The sequence below is a fragment of the Cavia porcellus genome, unplaced genomic scaffold, assembly GCF_034190915.1.
Source record: "Cavia porcellus strain 051 isolate PalLab524CR breed Dunkin Hartley unplaced genomic scaffold, mCavPor4.1 scaffold_12, whole genome shotgun sequence".
NCBI classification, from domain to species: domain Eukaryota; kingdom Metazoa; phylum Chordata; class Mammalia; order Rodentia; family Caviidae; genus Cavia; species Cavia porcellus.
In genome coordinates, this window is record NW_026947495.1 from 60,806,155 (window position 1) to 60,826,352 (window position 20,198).

Consider the following 20,198-nt stretch of genomic DNA (forward strand, 5'->3'; position numbering starts at 1 on the left):
TCTAGATATGAGAGACTTTTGTCTGAGCTGAAATGATTCATGAAGCAGGGAAGCAATACTGTTTCCTACAGTTGAAGATTAGCATACATCTACTGAGACCACTCCCCTTTAAAATCTATATGTAAGTTCTCATGGCTCTTAAAGACCAAAATACTTAAGAAGACTCAGAAAACCTCTGGACTCCAACTCACCAGCCTCGTCTTAAGAGCACTGTGCTGCTGCTGTCTGGTCTCTGGCCTTCGGTCCCTCCGCAGAAGCAGGTTTCTCCTTCACTCATTCGCATCTGTATAAAGCCACCTGTCCCAGCCTTGCACCAGCCTGACCCACCCCAGCTCCTGTAGCCATTCTGGTGGCTTCTGAGCTCATATATCCACAAGGGCATGGCCTCTAGCCTCAGGCCAGGCCTGTGCACCTGTGTCTTGTGCACTGCAGTGTTTGTATCTCACTGACCCAAATGTGAGAGGGACAGACAGTCTTTTCAATCTGTCACTGTCCCCTCACAGCTAGGACAAGCCTTGCACACAGCAGCTACTTCCTAAACATGTGGAGAAGGAATGAAGAAAATACTACAGTGGTATAATGTAAAAGACATAGTGCTCCTGTGAGAGAAGAAAAACATGTAAGGTCATTTGCTTGTGGCGACAAACATGCTTCATCTGCTTTCATTCATAGATTTCTTTTTTTTTTTTTTTTTTTTTGTCTTTTTCCTTTTTATCGGTACCGGGGATCGAACTCACGACTGCCTGCTTGCAAGGCAGGCGCTTATGCCGCTGAGCTAAATCCCCAGCCCCACATTCATAGATTTCTTAAACTTCTGCTAGTGTAGGAAAGACTGGTGCTGTGCCAGTGCGGAGCCTTAGCCTTGAGCCCAGCTACCCAGTGTGCATGGCAGCCCCAGCAGGAGTGTCTGGAGTGTTCGATGTAAGACTCTAGATACAAGTACACAAATAACTAATTGCTGTTTCAACATGTGTTGTGACAGAGAAGTACTGGATATCCAAGAGTATTAACCGTGGAATCTGATCTAGTCTGAGGATTAAATGAAAGGATTCCCCAAGGAAATGCTATTTGATCTGTTATCCAAAGGATTAGTGGATTTTAACATTTGTATTAATGCCCTTGAGATAGCAACAAAATCTGAAAACAAAGAGAAGTTGGTAAATTTTGTGTATAAAACTTCCAAGCCTTCCTTCATATAGCTGAAAGCAGTACCCATGATGAATAAATTTCCAAATGACATGTTGTTGCAACTTTTTTAATGTTCTTAAAAATTATTGAAGAACCCAAAGAACTTTTGTTTAAGTGTGTTATATCTGTCAGTATTTAATACCACAACAGAAAAATAGAACTAATAAAAATAGCTGAAGCCAGGCACGGTGGTGCATGACTGTAATCCTAGCTGCTTGAGAGGCTGAAGCAAGATGAAAAGTTCAAGGCTGACCTGGGCAACTTAGACTCTATCTCAAAAATGGATACACATGCATAAGACTGTGACTAGCACGATTGAGACCCTGGGTTCAATCCCCAGTACTGGGAGGAAAAATGAGAAAAAAATTTAAATACACATTTATTGATTCATTTAAAAATAAATAAGAAACCTGATGTGGTGGCTCACACCTATAATGCCAGCACTTGGAAGCTGAGGCAGAAGGATTGCCATGAGTTCAAGTCTAGCCTAAAATACATAGCAAGATTCTGTCTCAAACAAAAATCAGTACAAGATTGTTTCTGGCATTTAGCTTATGGCTGTCACGTGTCATGAACCCTCCAAAAAGGATAGGATTATAGAAGGAAATTCTGTCTTACTGGTACTGTACAAACCAATTTCAAGAATCCTCTAGAAACATTTCATGGTCTCCAGTCCACACACAGAAAACCAGTCTGATAGAGTAACTATCTTTACACTACATTTTTATTAAAATATCATACTAAGACATGAAGGGGCATTTCATAAAAAGAGATGTGGAGTGGTTAACACTACAAATTCAACCTCACTTAACAATCAGACAAATACATGGGATCAGAATTTGTTTTATCAGATGGGCAAGTTTTACATTATGAAGAGTATCCAGTACTATAGGCTTTCCAGTGCATTGTTAGTAGGAAAATTAGATGCCCCAAAAGTGTTCATATGATTTGTCTCAGAAATCTTACCACTACCATTTTATTCCTATGCAAATAAATGGAAAGGCTGTGTGGAAAATGTGTGGGCATTTGTCCAGCCAAGCTCCATTTGAATTGCACAATGAAAAATTATACAAAATACAAGAGGAATGATTTTTTAAAATGACAATATCTCTGTACACAAAATAATATAGAAAAGTTCATGGTTACACAGATCTGCTAAATGACTTTTAAATAAGGACTCTACAGTCTAATTTGTTTAGAATGATTCCATTTCTGTCAAACACATACTCATGTATATATGTCTATGAACATAAGGGAAAATATAAAGTAAGTTTTATCACCGTGTAATGGGATTATTGAAGAATGATTTTTATTTGTATACATTAAGTCTGGATTAGTTGAATGACAAATTTAATTTTTGAAATACTTCAAGGTGAAAACCAAGTGTGGTGGTACACACCTATAACTTAGACTGCTCAGAGGCAGAGGCAGGAGGATCACAAGTTTGAGCTTAGTCTGTGCACTATACCAGACTCCCATCTCCAACCAAACCAAACAGAAATACTTGAAGGTGAATAATGAGGAGAATAAAATTGGTAATAGAGTATGAGGGGGAAAAAAGGTGAATCCTTTCATATATTTTAGTGGAAGGCACACCATTGCCCAAGGACCCCCTTGTGGCTCTTTCGTGAGCTGCTGGCCCTGCTCAAGAGCTGCAGGGAGAATGTATACCCTTACCCAAGCCAGAGAACCACAGCTTGGAAGCAGCAGGGCTGCTGTAAACAGACTTGGCAATTGGTTAAAAACATGGGGAGTAACATCAATTACAGTTAAAAAAAATAAACACGGTTACTGTTTATTAGGCTCCTAATGAATCTTTGCACTTCATTTAGATCATCTTTTTAAATCTCTATGGCAACTGTAATTGTTTCACAGATGTAAAAACTGAGGCGTAGGGGGTTGGTCGCTTGCCTGAGGTCATCCTGTACTAGGAGTCTGTAACGCAGTACAGTGTCTATGGACAAATATGCTCTACAGTCATGTCATCCACAGTTACACAGGCAGCATTCATTTAGCTAGACCCATATTTATCTCTGAGGCATTTTGCAGGGCACAATTGTTTTAGAGTATTCTTAAGGCAGTAAGATTGTCTTACTTGATGTGCTGAGTGTTAAAAAGAAGGGATGTTTTTATCAGGTCATGTGGATATTTCAAATGATGACACATTCAGATTGCTCCCTGCTTTCTCCCAACTTGTATCTGGTGCCTAAAGCCACATGACTACGATCCAAAGGATATTTTTGCAAACAAGAGTCACAGAAAAGTACAACTCCAATTCTGCCATGGTGTTTTTGTCAGATGATTGTTTTCTGAAAGAGCTTCTTCTACACATGGGCCAGATGGAATATCTATTTTTAGACAATTAAGTGATTCTGAAATTTCTTTTAAAAGTAGATTACTAAAAATCACATAAGCTGTGTTTTTCCCTTTGACCTACTAAGTGATAGGAAAGAAATTTAGTATCTGACATTTCCCTATTTATCAGAACCTCAGCTTGATTCTCTCCAGTGACTTACAAACATTAAGAGCAGAACCATGCCCTTCTGTTGGTCCCATTTTTGGCTGTCTGTCACCCATGTGACTGTGTACAACTCTGTTGCAATCTGCACTGAGGGAACTACATAGGGCGTGATGGACTGTTCAAATCTCACTGTGTTGTGTGGCAAAATACTTTGTTGTTTGTATGTTTTCCTTGATGACCAAAGTACTCTCACCATGATCTGCCTTCTTGAAAATAAAAAAAAAGACCAAGAAAATGTAATCTCTTCCATTTGGATATTAGCACAAATTATTTAACATAAACACAAACTTGAGTATACTTACATATCATACAACATGTATACACAATACTATATTGCTGCCTTAGCAAATTGATTTTTTTTATTTCAAAGTAAATTTGTAAGAAAAGACGATAATTACAGTTTGTTGCCAGTTTTTAGCATAGGGAAAGTTGATAGTTGAAATCAACCTCAGTTGGATTTGTTTTGAGAGTAACCAAAATTTTCATCAACTCAAATATTTAAACTATATTTTTAGAACAGAAAGGTTACATACATGCCTTAGTGAAGGCAGTTGATGTAAAGCAATGCTCCAGCAAAAGCAAAGGGAATGATGAGGGGAGCAGCCTCTGCATGTCTCAGGTTTAAGGTTTCACCCATAATGGCACAGCTCGGGTCCTGGGGGGCAGGTTGGATGGGCAGTGCTGGGAAGCTGGCCATGGGGAGGAAGGCAGGCTGGGCCTTCTCAGTCATTGTTTGTTTCTGTGCCACTGCTTTCGGCTGACTTATAACCATTGATCTGCTTTCCAGAAGGGCTCAGAATCACAGAGGCTCCCAGAGCTGGAACTTGAGATGAGAACTTGGGTTCAGTTACAAGTAAAACAGAATGTGTTGGCTGTTTTCCCTGATTAGAAAGGACATCAGTGAGATCGGTCTTGCTGGCAGGACTGTTGGGACTGGCTTGGCTGAATGCCCCACAGGTCGAAGGTCCAGACCACTGCCTTCTCATCTTAACGAGCATGCCCAGCTGCACGGCCTGCTTGCCACTCTGGCCCTCACTGACTGAAGACAGAGTGCCCTTCTTGTTAGAACAGTTTACCTGAAGGTTTGCCATATTGATCCTCCCATCTTCCATTTGTTTGTGGATTGTAATAATACTTTTGTCAGAAATAAATTAAGTGACAGAATCATAAATAATTTGTCAAAAATAAATTTAGACTTTATGATGTCATAATTCTGAAAGACTGATGCTTTAATGCCTTGTTTTGGGGGGACTTGATTCTATCATGTTATGCTTACTTGTGTCTCCGTTTCTCTGAGGAGCTCCCCAGACAAGCAGGGACGTGGAGCCTTGGGCCCAAATCCACCCGTCTCAGTAGATGTTTCCTGAGTTGGGCTTTGCCAATTAATACTTAGAACCTTCTTGTTTTTATTAATGTAATTCTCATCTGTGAGAGCATGAGAGTAAGCCATCCACTTATTCTGATTTTTCCTGGAAATAAAAAGGCAGATTTTAGTTACATATATTCATTAATTTAAATCTGGGCACCTCTCTCTTCCACACTCAAAATCCTGACTGTGGCGATGAAACCTGTAATGCAGCTGTGTCTCAGTGGCACCGGGAAGCCGAATCCGGTCATCGATCCTTTCTCTTCCTCTTTCTCTGTGTACCTTTCTGGCCTTTCCTTCCCTCTCCCTCAATCCTTGCCCACTAAGTGTTCTCTCGTTATTGTGGCCTACTTACACACTCTTCAGAAACTCTAGGTAACAGCTTCCAGTTCTCAGAGCATAAATGTGTACATTAACATCGTAGCAGCTCTGAAGGAGAAAAAGTTTGTACAAAGCCACCTTCCCAGTGCGTTTCTGTGAAGGACAGGTTTCTGCCACTGGGCATGATGTTCCAGATATGAAGCTGATTGCCCAGAAAGATGAAGGAGAGAACTTCCTTCAAAAATTACCAGAGCCTGTGAGAGTTCCTCAGGCCAACAGTGCCTTATACTTAACCGATTGTAAAAGCTACCTGGCTCAATCATTAAATAATGGAAATTCCTGCCCCCATCCAGCCTACTGAACCATGACTCCAAGGAAGGGGCTTAATTGTGTCCTGTTCTCAACAAGCTGCCGGGGTGATTCTTAGGATCAGGCAAATTGTGTACCTCTGACATGATGCAACCACTACCCCTTATTACCAAGGGATCTAAGGTTCATTAGTTGATTTCTTGGGTGACTCAGCTACTAGGTAGGTTAAAGTGCCATCTCAATGACTTGATCACCTAGCCTAAATTTCATGTTCCCATCCATAATTCAAAATTGTCTAGAGTTGGAAGAATCTGTGAAGTAAGACGAGAAACTACATACTAGTGCTTCGTAAACTGTGAAGGGCTAAATGAAAGTAGACATGTACCAGAGAGCCAACCAGGACACCAGCTCCATACCTACGCCACATCCCAGCTGCTCTTCAGCAGTGCTTTGTTGCAGTGCTTCAAGCTTGTTGTTCCAAACTAAAAACTACCTCTTGATTTTTAAGAATGTGAAAGGGTCTGCTGGCCATTTCCCAGTCAATTTCAAGGCCTACGTGTGTTAACTAGTCTTTTACTCTGATTGGCCTTTGGATGGACCCATTGAGCATCCACTGTCGCTTCATTAGGTTTCAGACTTATACCAGTTATCCCTGCACAGGTGTGAAATTGAGGCAACCCTTGAGCGGCTAAAGAAGCTAGAACGTGATCTCAGCTTTAAAGAGCAAGAGCTCAAAGAACGGGAAAGACGGCTAAAGATGTGGGAGCAGAAGTTGACAGAACAGTCCAACACCCCGGTGAGTACTGTCCCGCTCGAGCTTCCCACGCTGCACGTAGAGCAGAGGCTGAGCATGGCAGCCAGGCACCCCTCCTTCTGCCTTCCGCCCGCATTTGTAGGAAGTAGTGTACATGATTCAAGTGTTCAAAGTGTAGGGGAAGAAGCTTATCCTACTTCTGCCTGTTTCCTTAAGAACTCTCATTCTCTCAGTGTGTTTGTGTGTTAGGTTTACAAAAACAAAATCCCATGCGTTTTCACACCATCTGTTAGATTCCCAGAACATGTGCCTAAGTGCTGATTAACTTTTTAGTCCATCAGTAATTAATAACTATAACACTAAGGCAGCCTTTGATGTGTCAGAACTTACCACATTTTCTTTCTAAAACCAAGCCAGCCAGATGATACATAAATGACAAGCCTTACTATTTCTTACTCATTTTGGTATTATGATTATGGGCAGCAAAAGACTGGGAAAAGATTTCTCTTCAAACAAGTTTCCAGTATGCTCCATCTCTAGGAAGGCTTGTTTTTTTCCCCAAGTCTTGTCGTTAGAGGAACATAAAAATTCTTTTTAAGAGTCACACTATTTATACACTAATCTTGAGTTTGCATGCTGACATGATACATTAAACTCGAATCCAACTGAAGCATTCTTCCTATTTTAAAAGTCTTATTTTCAGAAATCAAGTCTAAATTTATCATTGACTTTCCCAGAGTTTTTAATGGGCAATATTTGTACACTTAAAATCACAACTAATGGTAGATTAAAATAAACTTATTATACATACTAAATTCATTTTTATAGTTGCTGTGACAGTTATACAAAAGGAAAAAGACCCTTAGTTTTGGGACCTCCAAAGAAATTTCTTTAAAATTCTTACTTTCTGTTAAGTGTCTTATGCCCATTTTCAAAGTATTTCCAGTGTCTTAAGAATAAAATAGCTCGTGTCTTTTTCTAAGCTGTTTGGGGAAGCAACTTGATATCAAAAAAAAAAGAGAGAGAGAGAGAAAAAACAAGTTAAATGTTCATTATCAGATTTAATATTTTTTAATAGACTGTGGTGATCCAGGGAATCCCAAAATAAGGATTTAGTTGCCAGGACTGTCATAGGGCATTCTGTGAATCTAGGTTGGCTCCCGAGAGGGTAGTGCAGTTTCCTATGCATGCTGAGAAAGCTGCTGCCACGTATGCACAGGAGTCCTGCTTCTCCCAGGCTGTGGAGGGGCAGAAGCAAATTTGGCCGTGTCCTTACAGCACATCCTTGGAAGTCTGAGAAGTTTCTTATTTTGTTTTTTAAATGCATTGAAATCTTTTGCTATAAAGCACTGCATGGCTTGACTCTAAATGTAGTATTGTAAGAAAAAACTTTAAACCACCTAGTAGAGTATGCTTTAGAACCTTTCTTTGGTTTATTGTCATGAGTTCTGCTAAGAAATTATGGGCTGCCTTGCACACGTTTTTGCTATTCAGTGGCAGCATAGTTGTATAATAAATAATAAAGGGCTGTGAGCGCTCAGTAGGTTGTATGCTTGCGTTTTAACTCCAGCAAACTTTGTGTAAAGGCCTGCGCCGAGGGCTGCAGCTAACAATGGACAGCATGAAGCGCAGGCTCAATGAGATTTTCTTCCCTTTTTTACTTACGAGGGCTAAGTTTTCCTTTTTTATAGCACTTCCTTTTAATGTCTCCTGTGCCCAGAGCTGGTATTTCTGAAGGAAAGAAAGTTTATGCTCAGGTATTTTTATAAGGAGGTGTTTTCTTTTATCCTCTCTTCAGTTTCTAGCCAGCTTCAAATGAGATTACTGAAAGATAAAAATCAATCTTTAAAAAGAAAGTGGCTGCAGGCTTAGGTTTTCTGTGTTTTGCCCCTGTTTTAATTTTAACATTTATGTTAAACATTAAGTTTAACATTTATGTCACTTCTTAAAAATTATGTTTTTGAATTGTTTTCAAAGATATTTTTCTTTCTTAAACTAAAATGTTAAAAATATTTGAAGATAAGTTCATAAATAGGAATAATGTTTATTTTTTTTGGTTATTTGTTGTAGCTTGCTGTACAATTTTTAGGAATAGTTAGTACCTAGCACAATGGAAGGAAGGACCTCTGAAATAATTAAATAAGCAACCATAGAAAACAAAGCCCAGAAAGTTGGCTGCAATGAAGTATGATTCTGTTTCCAATATTTAAGGATTAAAACCAGTGTTTTTTTTCTTCTGTATACCTGGTACTTCTTAGCTAAATTAAACAAACTTGTTGCTGTACTGACAGCTGCAGAAGTCTTTTCTTAATAGATTGTTAAAAAAATTCAGCTCCAATTTAAGTTTAAAAATTAGGAAATTGCTTCTAACTGTTAGGTAGTTTTATGCACAGAATGTAAAGGTTATTCTATTACAGTATCATAATTCATTCATATTGAACCACATCAAAAATATACCTTAAGAGGGGCTGGGGATTTAGCTCAGCGGCATAAGCGCCTGCCTTGCAAGCAGACAGTCGTGAGTTCGATCCCTGGTACCGATAAAAACGAAAAAGACAAATATATATATATATATATATATATATATATATACCTTAAGTTACTTATTTCTCAAAAGAAGAGGCACTAACATTTTTCATATCCTAGTTTTACCCCTGAAATGAATATAACCAAATGTTCATGGAACTGGGTTGACTGATCAAAATAATTACATAGAATAAGAAATATTTGTCACCACAGTGAGAATGAGAACTCTAAGGGAAAAGTCCTATAAAAACAAGGAAACCTGAGTATTGGGATAAAGGTAGCAATCTAAGTTAATACTTTCCCTCAGTTTTCACATGTTTACATATTTATGTATAAAAGAGACAGAATTTAAAATTTGTTCTCAAGTGAATTATTTTATGGTTTGAATAAAAGCTATTACTTTGTACCTGGCTATAATAAATAATAGATGAAGCAAGTAAAATTCTAGACTGATTTCAGTGTGTATTCAGAGTATTAGTCTAGTTTTAAAATGTAGTTTACCACCCAAATTTCTGCAGAACTGCATTGACACCTGAACTGTTTTTATGCTTCCTCTGGGCTTTTCTTCCTTGGTACTGGAATTTCTTAATTTTTACTTGCCATTTAATCTCTGCTTCATTTCTTCTTCCTTTTAAAAAAATGTAGTGTTTAACTAAATATTTCTGTGGGAAAGTAAAATTGGGGAAAATTAAGAGAAATTCTGAAAATGATTTTAAGCTTAAAACTTGAACCTTCTTGTCCATTTGGAATTTGGCTTGCTACAGTGCAGACTTTTGGATAAGATTTATTCTGTCATTCATAAATTATGGCAAATACACTAGAGCCAAATCTGCCATTAAATAAGTTCTCAGAAATAATTCCCTGTGTTCATGTATTTCACTAATCACCTCCTGTGCAGTGCGAACTAATTTTGTGGTATCTATTCCCCTTATTTAAATTGGTCCTAATTTCTCTTTTTACTTCTGTCCTTTCTTTCCCTTTGATAGCTTCTCTTGCCTCTTGCTGCAAGAATGTCTGAGGAGTCTTACTTTGAATCTAAAACAGAGGAATCAAACAGTGCAGAGATGTCATGTCAGATCACAGCAGCAAGTAACGGGGAGGGACATGGCATGAACCCAGGTCTGCAGGCCATGATGCTGATGGGCTTTGGGGATATCTTCTCAATGAACAAAGCAGGAGCGGTGCTGCATTCTGGGATGCAGATAAACATGCAAGCCAAGCAGAATTCTTCCAAAACCACATCTAAGAGAAGGGGAAAGAAAGTCAACATGGCCCTGGGGTTCAGTGATTTTGACTTGTCAGAAGGTGATGACGATGATGCTGGTGAGGAGGAGAATGACATGGATAATAATAGTGAATGAAAAGAGAAAGCAAACGAATAAAATTGGAAATGTTCAGTAAAAATGAAAGAAACTTGTTATCTCAGTCTGTACAAAAACAGTTAAGGAGGCAGAAAACCAAGCACTGCATTTTTAGGTCAATTATATTTACAGGACAGTAATTTACTTCTTACTTATTTTTGCTCTCAGAAAAGTGGGGTGGTGTGATTAAGCCAAAGGTGTATTTATGAATCAGCAAATGTGGTGCCTGATTATAGAAATTTGTGATTCTATATACAGTATAGTAAGGGTTTTCATTCTTGGGTTTTCTTCTTAATGAATATTTTATAATTTGTATTTGACTTTATTTTATTATCTTTATTCAGCTGATTAAGAAAACCTACATTTTGAACAAGCACCTTTCACTCTTAATCCTTCTTTGACACTTGATTCTTTTGTAATATACCATATTTTTTTCTCAAGACAATACATTGTAATGTCAGAAATGATTGATAGTGACTGCAAAATCCAGCTACAAGAAAATGAGATAAAGGGTTATAACAAAGTGCTTCTTCAGAAATGCCAAGAATTTTTCCATACTAAATAGCACAGCTTCTCAAAGTAAAACCCTGGAGGTGTCCTCAGTAGTACATTTGAGGAGGAAAACTAATTTGAAGTGAACAGCAGAAGCCACAAGCTTACTGGTACTAGTCCTGGAAGCTTCTTAACATCTGGGGCTTAGCTTGTACTTTACACACGAAGACACGCCATCTCTGCCCGTCCAGTAAGGGCATGCTACGTGCTTGTCTGTTTTCTTTGTTTTCCAGAAATGCATAATAACCCTGCATTCTAAATATAAATATGCATATCTTGAGGAAATTAAATACTGTAAAAAGAATAGGGAAGATACATTATCTTTACTTAGGCAAAAGCTCACTGTGAAGGGTCCTTTCTATGTCAGATCTAGATTTCTAGAATTGTCCTTTTTTAGCCCTGCTTGGTGATGCAGGTGTGTTAGAAAAATAGGTGCAGGTGCTCTGAAGCCCTGGCTACCCAGAATGTTCTCTAAATACTACCGTATGTTTGTCAAAACTTGTTTAAACTACAACATACGATTTTTTAAATGGCAATTAGTTAAAAAGCAAAAGAACAGACTTTTTAGTCTGAACTGGAAAGCAGGGTCATTTGACTCAAACTCTAATAGTTTTGGAGGCTTTTATGTGGAAGTTTTAAGAAAGGATATCACAAATGTTTCTAATAGTATCTTCGAGTATACCTTATCAGAAAAAAATTGTTTAGACTTTGAAATATAGTTGTTTCTAATCCCTGCTGAAAGCTGAAAACCACCGTCAAATGATGGGGAGAACTAACAAGTAGGATGTTCTAGGTTCTGCTTTGCTGTGCAGTCTCAGGAAAGTTTAATCTTCATGATTTTGTTTGTTTATCATTGACATGGGGATAATGATAACCTACTTCAGAGCACTGTCTTGAGAATTACAAGAGATAATATGAGAAGCACTTAGCGTAGTACCAGGCCCGTGGTGAGTGGCCTGTTTTTGTCAGCTGCTGTTGTTCCAGTGAGAAGGCACTGAACAATGAGTGATTTCCATACCCTTCTAGAAAACTAAACTATCAATTTCTAATGATGCTTGCTTAGGCTAAGATGAAATTAAATTAAAAGTGTAAAGCTTGGCTGGTCCGATGGCAGTGGGTTATCAGAACTTACTAACATTAGTGTCACTAAAGTTGGTATACCACCCCCCCCCACTGCTAAATTTGACTGGCTTTTTTTTTTTTTTTTAAGTGTAAAGCTTCCAGTAAAGATAAAGCAAACATTATTAGGGTGTAAGCTGTACAAATAGGTTTAATCCAGTTGCTCTTTGGAAACTGAGCTCTGACCAGGTGCACCTGGTGTGAGGTGTTGCAGGCTGCCACCACCCACAGGCTGAGTAAACACAGAAGGAGCCCATAAACCTTTGCCCGGAAGATGGATCCCCCTTATGGTTACTCTGCTTTACTCCTCTATCCACGTGCATAGATCTACATGCATGTGCACATACATGGGCAGCCTGTGTTCAGACAGAAGTACTCCCTGACCTCAGCTAGCCACTTAGGCAAAAAAATGGTGGAGAGGAGTGGATGGAATGACTTCTACCACCCGCTTCCCAGCCGTCCTGACCAGGGCCTCTGAAGAGAAAGCAGAAGGCACGGGGCTCTAAAGCCTCTTGCACATCTTCCAGGCAAAGCTAAAGCCATTCGTTCAGCTGGTACTCCTGAGCCTCTCTATGCTAGTACTGTTCCAGGAGCAGCTAGATGAAAATCTTTGCACTCGTGGAGCTTACGTGTTAGTGAGAGGAGTTCAGCAACCTGCGCAGTGCATCATACAATATGTTAATTTCCACCAAATGCTTGCAAAGCAGGGAGAGATGATAAGCCAGAGGGAGCATGTGGAGGTTTTTAGTGCGGTCAAGAAAGGCCCCATTGCTGGTCATGCTGAAGCAAACCTGAAGAAAGTGCGAGAATCTCAGCAGGTGGCAGAGTCTTGGCACTTTTTATGTCAGAATGTGATTCTTGCCTCTCACTTAGGAGTAATCAGGCGTCTATTTAGAACATTTAGCCAGAATGAAAATGATACCTTAATATTTACATATAAAATATGGTTATATATAAAGTGTTGGTGCACTAAAAGTAGCCAAATAGGGCTGAAAGAGGAAAGTTACAGAACTCTATATACAGAAGTAGGTGTATCATTATGGAGGTAAGATTTCGCTCACCTTTTAATTACTACTGTTTTCCTCAACAGTATTCCAAAACTGTTTATAACTCAACATTCTGCCATGAAGAAACCACAAGATTTAGGGTACAGCAGAGCTGGCCCCCATGAAGAGCCGGCAGTTGTTCTGCACATGACATTATGTGTTTGGCATTAGCTGTGTTACTTTCTGTCCCAAAACAGTGTCCTTGTAGTAGTTTGAAAAAATGGTAAAACATCCCTGAAATCTAAATCATACAAACAGAATTTTATAGTCTCACTTTGTCTGTAAAAATTATTTAGAAGACTTTAGATTATATTAGTTTTATTAATTTAAAAATTGTCTGAAGCGTATGCAGAATTTCTAGTGATATTAATTGTGCAGATTCTAATTCACTTTACACATTAGTTTTTCAAATGGCAAATTATCACTGTTAGATTTAGTTGCAGTTACTTTGACTTACAAAATGTACATTTCAAAAGAGAAGAGTAAAAGAAACACTGAGAAATTTAAAGATACCAAATGAGGATTCAAATGCCAAATTATGGTAATAATTATGAGTCATGGTAGTCATAAGACTACCACTCTTTGTCTCTTTTTCTGTGCTCAGAAAATTGAGCATATAAATTTGATGACACCCCACTAGGGCCTCTCAACTGGCATAGTGTCATCACCTAATGGTATTGGGGATACTAGGACACATTTACAGTTGTCACGATGAGCAGAGCAGCATTTAGTGCCCACTGCCGAGACTTAACATCTTCCGTGGCAGGGACATTATCACGTTGTGACAAATTCCATCCTACATACCACTAACCTTGTGTCTTCTCCACTGAGAAATGTGTTACACCTGGCAGTTTTAAAGTTCCACCTCAGCTTTCTCCCCAAACAAAATACCCAAGCTGGAACAAAATCAAAATACATTTTCAGAACTACACATGCACAACCTTGAGTTCTGTAAGTTTATGCCTCTATCTCAAATAACCAATTGTGGAAAAATGGCTTCTTCCCTCTTAGGAGTGCTGTTGACCACTTTATGAAATAGCCAGATTCATCTTAGAAGCGGGTGTCACCCTCCAGTTATGATGATTCCGCAATGTATGAAAGAGAAAAACTACACTGAGGTAGCTACGGTTCTGCAAAACAGTCCGTTTAATTTGAAAGCCCCCTTTGCTACAGCTATCTTATTAAAATAAAATCACATTTTAATATTTCTTACAAAAAGCCAGTGAGAAGAGGGTGGAGGCACATAGCACACAATATTTGATTCTCTGGCTATACTGAAGGCTGGATTTTAGCCAGTGAGTCTTCTAAACATGCAGTGGATTTGTAAGACCTTAAAACAGCTCAGGTATTTAAACTTGATCCCTATCAAAATAAAACAAATTGGGGCATTGGGCGAGGGTTTAGAAGAGCTCCAGAATGACTTCTCTTAGTGAGGTCTCACTATGTATATAACTTAATTTTTCATTAGAGTGCTAAGAGTTTTATGAAAGACAGCTTTGAAACTTGGTCTGAGTTAAATATTGATGTTCTTTTTTAAAAATTTTCATTACAGTAGCCTTGTGTAAAACTAGTAATCTCACCATACCACATATATGATAGAGCATAAGTTTTCTATAATCAGGCACCTTTTGATGCATTTGAGTAAAACTGTTTTCCTTTTCGATTTTAAGCATCGCCAGACAGACTCTGCTCTATGCTAACTCTAGCATAGCCTGATAGCGTTAGGTGCAGCATTTCTATGATGAAAAATGAGTGTTTGTCAGGAAACTGGGGAATGGCCATGCTTTCTGAGACCCTGACTTCATATGCACTCTTGCTTTTGAAGAGCTTTCTGGCATGTGATTACTTACTTCAGAATTAGAATTTCAGGCACCTACATTAATTCTTTTATGTTGTGTGCAGAACAGTATATCTTTTTAATATCAGATATAATACACTGCACATATTGCTTTTGCACTCTTAAAATTTTGTGTTAAATAATAGAAAATATTTGTATTCTTTGGGTGTGAGCTTTGAATAGATGGCATTATCACTATTTTTTTTTAACAAAAACCTTCTAGCAGTTATTCTATTGCAATGTTATTCTGAGCAAGTCCTATGCCAAGTATCATGTATAATGTTTGTATGGAAGATTAAATTTTACTCCTGTGTGGTAAGACTACTCAGTTACTGACTTCATATTGGAATTTGATATTCCAGCTCAGAGTCCACAATGTATTCAGAAATCCAAGTTGGTGTCATACATTTCATTTTGATGTGAACTTTGCTTTCTTTTGTTCTAAGACTCCATTTTGCAATAAACGTTTTGACAGTAAATCCCTTTGTTATGTGTTGCTGTGTATATAAAATCTTTGTTAGACTGAACCTGCAACATCCTTTGAAGGAATCCTTGTCACACACATACACGTGAGTGTTACCTTTTCTTTCCCGAAGTCAGTTGGAGTGTAAATAATGAATTTGTAAAGTGATGGGGCAGTCATGAGAGATTTTTTTAATCCCCAAAGAAAGAGAAAGGCTTAGAACTCATCCTACAGCAGATACACTGATATGTTAACAAGGCACAGAAACATAAAAGAAATGGTGAGCCACTTTGTGGCTGGAGATCATTAACTCTTCTCCCTGTCTTGCCAAATCCAAAACGTCTTGCAACAGTGTCTGGCTCCAGCCTTCCTCTCACTGATCTTTCTAAGCACCGTGCAGAGAATTCTGCAGGAGTGAGTATCAGATGGAGTCCAGTGTCTTTCCCTTAATGTCATGTCGATGACCCATCCACAGAATGCAAGAACTCTTTTCTCCTTTTGACGTTAAACCCAAGGATGTTGGTTTCATTTACAGCCTTTATTCTACTCAAGAAATATTTGTTTCTCAATTTTGTTTGGCATAACATTTGGAAATCATATAAAAATCAAAACACCATACACACCCCATTTCCTGTAAAAGCCAGCCTTGATGCAGAGAAATATTTCTGTAATGCAGTCTGGTGTTTCTTGAACTAATCAAAAAGTTCCTCGTTTCATATTTTTGCCTGTGATGGGAGAAGGCAATGACATGTTTCTGCAGCTGTATCCAGCTGCCCTGTGAGGAAATAAAACTTGTCATGTATTTTCTTTGATCGAGTTCAGCTTTGGCTTTGATTCCTCAAGTCTTTCTCCTTGCCACATTGTTAAAGCAGGTGCAGGTGTGGGGCGATTCCTACATATCTCAGGTGTTTTAGAGGAAGAAGCGGCAATCCTGAGGGAATCAAGGCACGTGAGGTAGCAGAGTATTTGTAGAATGATACCGATCTAAGCATGTGCTTTATATCCTTGCAAGCTGACTCTACTACTCAAACTCTACACATTTATGTTAACTAGCAGAATTTTTTAAAAACTTGGGACTCCCCCATCCCTGAGTCTGCTTCATTTCCCCTTCTTCCTCCAACATGAGCTCAGTGAATCCTGTGCTCCAGTTAGAAGAACATGCTGTATCCATCCTCTTGCTCTCCTTCCTGCTCCTACCATTGCCAGTGTTTTGCCTTGTATCTTCCCTTCGCCTGGAATCACCTCTCCTCCTAGCCCTGCAGTACCCAGCTCAAGCCACTGTGCCCTCCATATCTCCATGCCCTGTTATGAAACACTTTGTGACTATATCAGGCTTTGTGTACCCATACCCATTGAACTCTTTGCCAGAGAAATTAGCATTATAGTATGTGCACTCTTTGATTTTTTTTATTCTATAAAACGATTCAGCAACATGCCAGGTAGTGTATGCTACGTACAGAGTAAACCGTGATGAAGGCTGTCTTGGACTCCCCTGTGTACAATCCACACCTGTTTCACCCTCATGTCTATTAAAAGCTCCTTGAAAGGGATATACCTTTCCTAGCAGAGTTTTGAGTATATGAGTACAAAATAACAGAGATTAGAAATATTAACTCAGTCACCCTCTGATCGTTTGTGTAACAGTAAAAGCAACATTTTTTAAGTCATCTACAACCACTATGAGATGATACTTTAACATGTTATTTCATAAGTGCCCCCAAACATGTTAGCAAATGTTAAAAAGCTAATCAGAGCCAATGACTCTACCAAACTCTAACTGTAACCATAGAACACACCATCTTTTTCAAGTACATAAGCAAGGATCATTTAGCCTGTGGCCATGGGGCAGCCACTGAAGTGAGAAGCTCTGGCTGTGAAGATGGACCAGGCTGAGTGCTCTGCAAAGGCTGCGTTCCTGCTAGTGCAGCTGGCAGAGACGTGTTTTAAGCTATGTTAGGGTGGCTACACCTGGGCTTCTTAGGACAGTTCCAGTTTCACGAGTCCATCCTCCATGGGTCCCCAAACTTGGTTTTACAAATGCAGTGCAACCGAGATATCTAAACACTTAGAAATACCCCTGTGAAAAGAGGCATAATCAATTATCTGGCTACCAAGTGGTTGGTTTGGAATTTTCATTGATAAATGAACCTCATATTAATGGGCTGAGAATTCTGAAGAAAGCCCTGGTACCTGGTTAATGTCAGAAATTCCCTATCTCAGTCCTATTATGGGATGCAAGACCATTCCTGGTGTGCCGAGGACCAAGAGAAGAATATACCAAGTTGTGCAAAGTCCTGCCTGGAACAGCTCAGAAAGTACAGTAGCTGTGCATTATTGGCTTCTGGATCAAAATCCTTGGAGCACTGAGAACTTCTTAGAGGCAGGGAAATTCTTTCCCATTCTTCCAACCTGCAGAAGGAATCAAGCCAGAGCAGCATTTCAGAGCTAAGGGACCCCAGAGGATAAACCAAAAAGACAAGGATAATATTACTCTCTTTTTCATTTCATTCATATTTCCCACGCAGCTGCTGCCTTCCTTTGAGATTAGTGCATGGACTGAAGACGACGTGGTAAGCTGCTTCTATTGATGCCTCATTGAGCCTGGGCAGGTATTTCAGACATTTGTCTACAAGTTTAAAATGCAGCTAGAAGAATTTAGGCCATAGGGAAGTCTGGTTAACAGAAGCTGACACATTCCATTATTTTCTGGTTTAGTAATGATTGCAAATTCAACAGCAAGTATCTCCTCCAATGTTGTAAAAGGATCCCACCTTCCTGTTGACTCTAGAATACAATAAAAAAATAGCAATAACAAAGCAAAATAAAATGACCTAGGTAACCAAATGAACAAACTTGAAAAATAAATAGATCTTAAACTTTCCTAAAAACCCAGGCGTGGACTGAGTCATATGAAGAAGAATCTGCTAAAGGCACTGGTGGGCTGGGGTCACCCTGCGTGTCCTTCCCACTTACACCTGCACACAACCACATCACATTGGCCGTCCTTAAGCTCTCACAGGAGGAACAGCCACACTGTTCCCGGCATCCTCTGCTGCTGTAGCCAGCAGAGTTCTATATAGCTGGGAAGATGTGGGCAGATACTTAAGTTCAAAAAAGTCTTACACTCCCTACTCTTGAGTAGAAGCCTTAAGAACAGCTTTCTTCCTTAGCCTGTTACGTCTCCATGTCTGTTTCCTAAGTGATAATGAAACAGGCTTGAGAATTCCTGATCAGAGACCACAAGGACTTACACCTGTCCAGGTCCAATTTACAAGCTCAAGGGTATCATTAAACGAAGAAGAAAATCAAGATGGAACACTAGCTTAGCTGGGACTGGCCTCACCCCGGGGAGCACTACTAGAAACTCTTCAGAAGGTCGGTTTACTTAGTTCAGCTGGATCTGGGAGCCAGAGCGTTCCCCTCTCTGCCCTTCGTACGCTTGTGATGGAAGACTTCTTTGGCTTCTGCCGTGTGCGAAACCTGGCACCAGTTGCCTGTTTTTTCCCATTCACTGATCCCCAGTAATCCCAACTTTCCTGCCAGCCCTGCCTACCATGGAAAGAGGACTTAAGTTCTCCTTTATTCCCAGGCCTGCACACAGTCCCTTTATCCCCTGCCAAAAAGTTGACTCACCTCCTTTGAAAAGAAATTGTTTTAAAATCACTGAGTTCTAACAGTTACTTTCAGTTTTTGCTCTGAGGTGGATGGCTTCCAAGGCATTTAAGTAAAATTCCAAGGTCAAGGGCTCCCCAGAGAGAGGGCTTGAGTGCGGCCTCCTATCTGCATGGCTTCACCCAACATGGAGGCCACAGTGAGCAGGCACCAAGTGAAATCCAAAGACTCAGGGTCACAGGATCCAACTATATAGCAAGCTCCCCGCTTGGACTTACCCAGACCCATGTGGCTGTGTCATGACCAGACAGGCCTGGAACAGAGAACTCATTCTCTGTCCACTGCTTTGTAGTCCCTCTTACTCACACAGTTCCTGAAACCACTGTCCCTGGGCAATCCAGGGTCCACTGGCACTTAGGGAGGGAAATCACTGTAAGAGCCCTCTTGAAAAGATTTTAAAATACCCACCCAGGGAAATCCCTCTACTGTCCATGGCCTCCAAAAGAAGAAATGTCTCCAATTTGAAAGCTTGAGTTTTAAAACTACAGAGACTCTTTCATCTTCCCTTTGTGGCTTAACCAGGAACTAGACTCATGTCACATACTGAAAACTGTTTTACTATTAAGAATGGCCACTGTGTGTCCATCCTCCAAACCACGTATGTCCTCTCTTCACAGTATTTTTGGGTTCAGCAGCTCGTCAGAAAAGGCAAGTGGCATATATTATGTTCCTACTCATGGAGTTAACTTTGTTGGGGGTGTGGTGGAGTCTTATTTCCTTTTGCCTTCTCCTAACCCTGCAGGTGACTCCTCGGTGGAGATGAGTGGCTACGCAAGCTTGTTTAAGGACAATAACATCACAGGCAAGCGGCTGCTGCTTCTGGATGAAGAAGACTTGAAAGACATGGGCATTGTCTCCAAAGGACATATCATCCATTTTAAGGTAGGGGATCCCATCAACACACTGTCTTTGCCGAGCACCCATGGTGTGGTTCACTCTCCAAGCTGCCCCTTCCCCAGGAAGTTACGTAGAGGGACGTACACAGGAAAAGTAATACAAAAAATAAAATTAAATGTAAAAAGCCACACTTTCACAAAGGCTCTGCCAACATGTCACCTAATTTCCCTTACCTTAGATAGAGCCACTTACAATGACTTTTCTAGAGAAATTGCATTAAGGTCCAAAGAGAATCCTTTCACCTCATTCCACAGCCTGCAGTGCCC

The 20,198-nt window shown here is 39.7% G+C and overlaps 1 protein-coding gene across 9 annotated transcripts in view; it reads left to right on the forward strand.

The window, feature by feature from the left end:
• The window catches only part of Map3k20 (mitogen-activated protein kinase kinase kinase 20), a 166,024-nt gene that overhangs the window by 112,634 nt on the left and 33,192 nt on the right, over positions 1 to 20,198 (forward strand). For 7 of the 9 annotated variants that reach the window (XM_063259295.1, XM_063259296.1, XM_063259294.1 and 4 more), the window contains exons 11-14: positions 6,366 to 6,501; positions 17,889 to 17,933; positions 19,653 to 19,683; positions 19,778 to 19,917. In XM_063259295.1, coding sequence (XP_063115365.1) covers positions 6,366 to 6,501; positions 17,889 to 17,933; positions 19,653 to 19,683; positions 19,778 to 19,917 — 352 coding nt within the window. Of the gene's footprint in view, positions 1 to 4,496; positions 4,921 to 6,365; positions 6,502 to 9,971; positions 15,380 to 17,888; positions 17,934 to 19,652; positions 19,684 to 19,777; positions 19,918 to 20,198 lie in introns of those variants that run through there. The other 2 variants (XM_063259299.1, XM_063259301.1) reach the window with 2 other exon arrangements.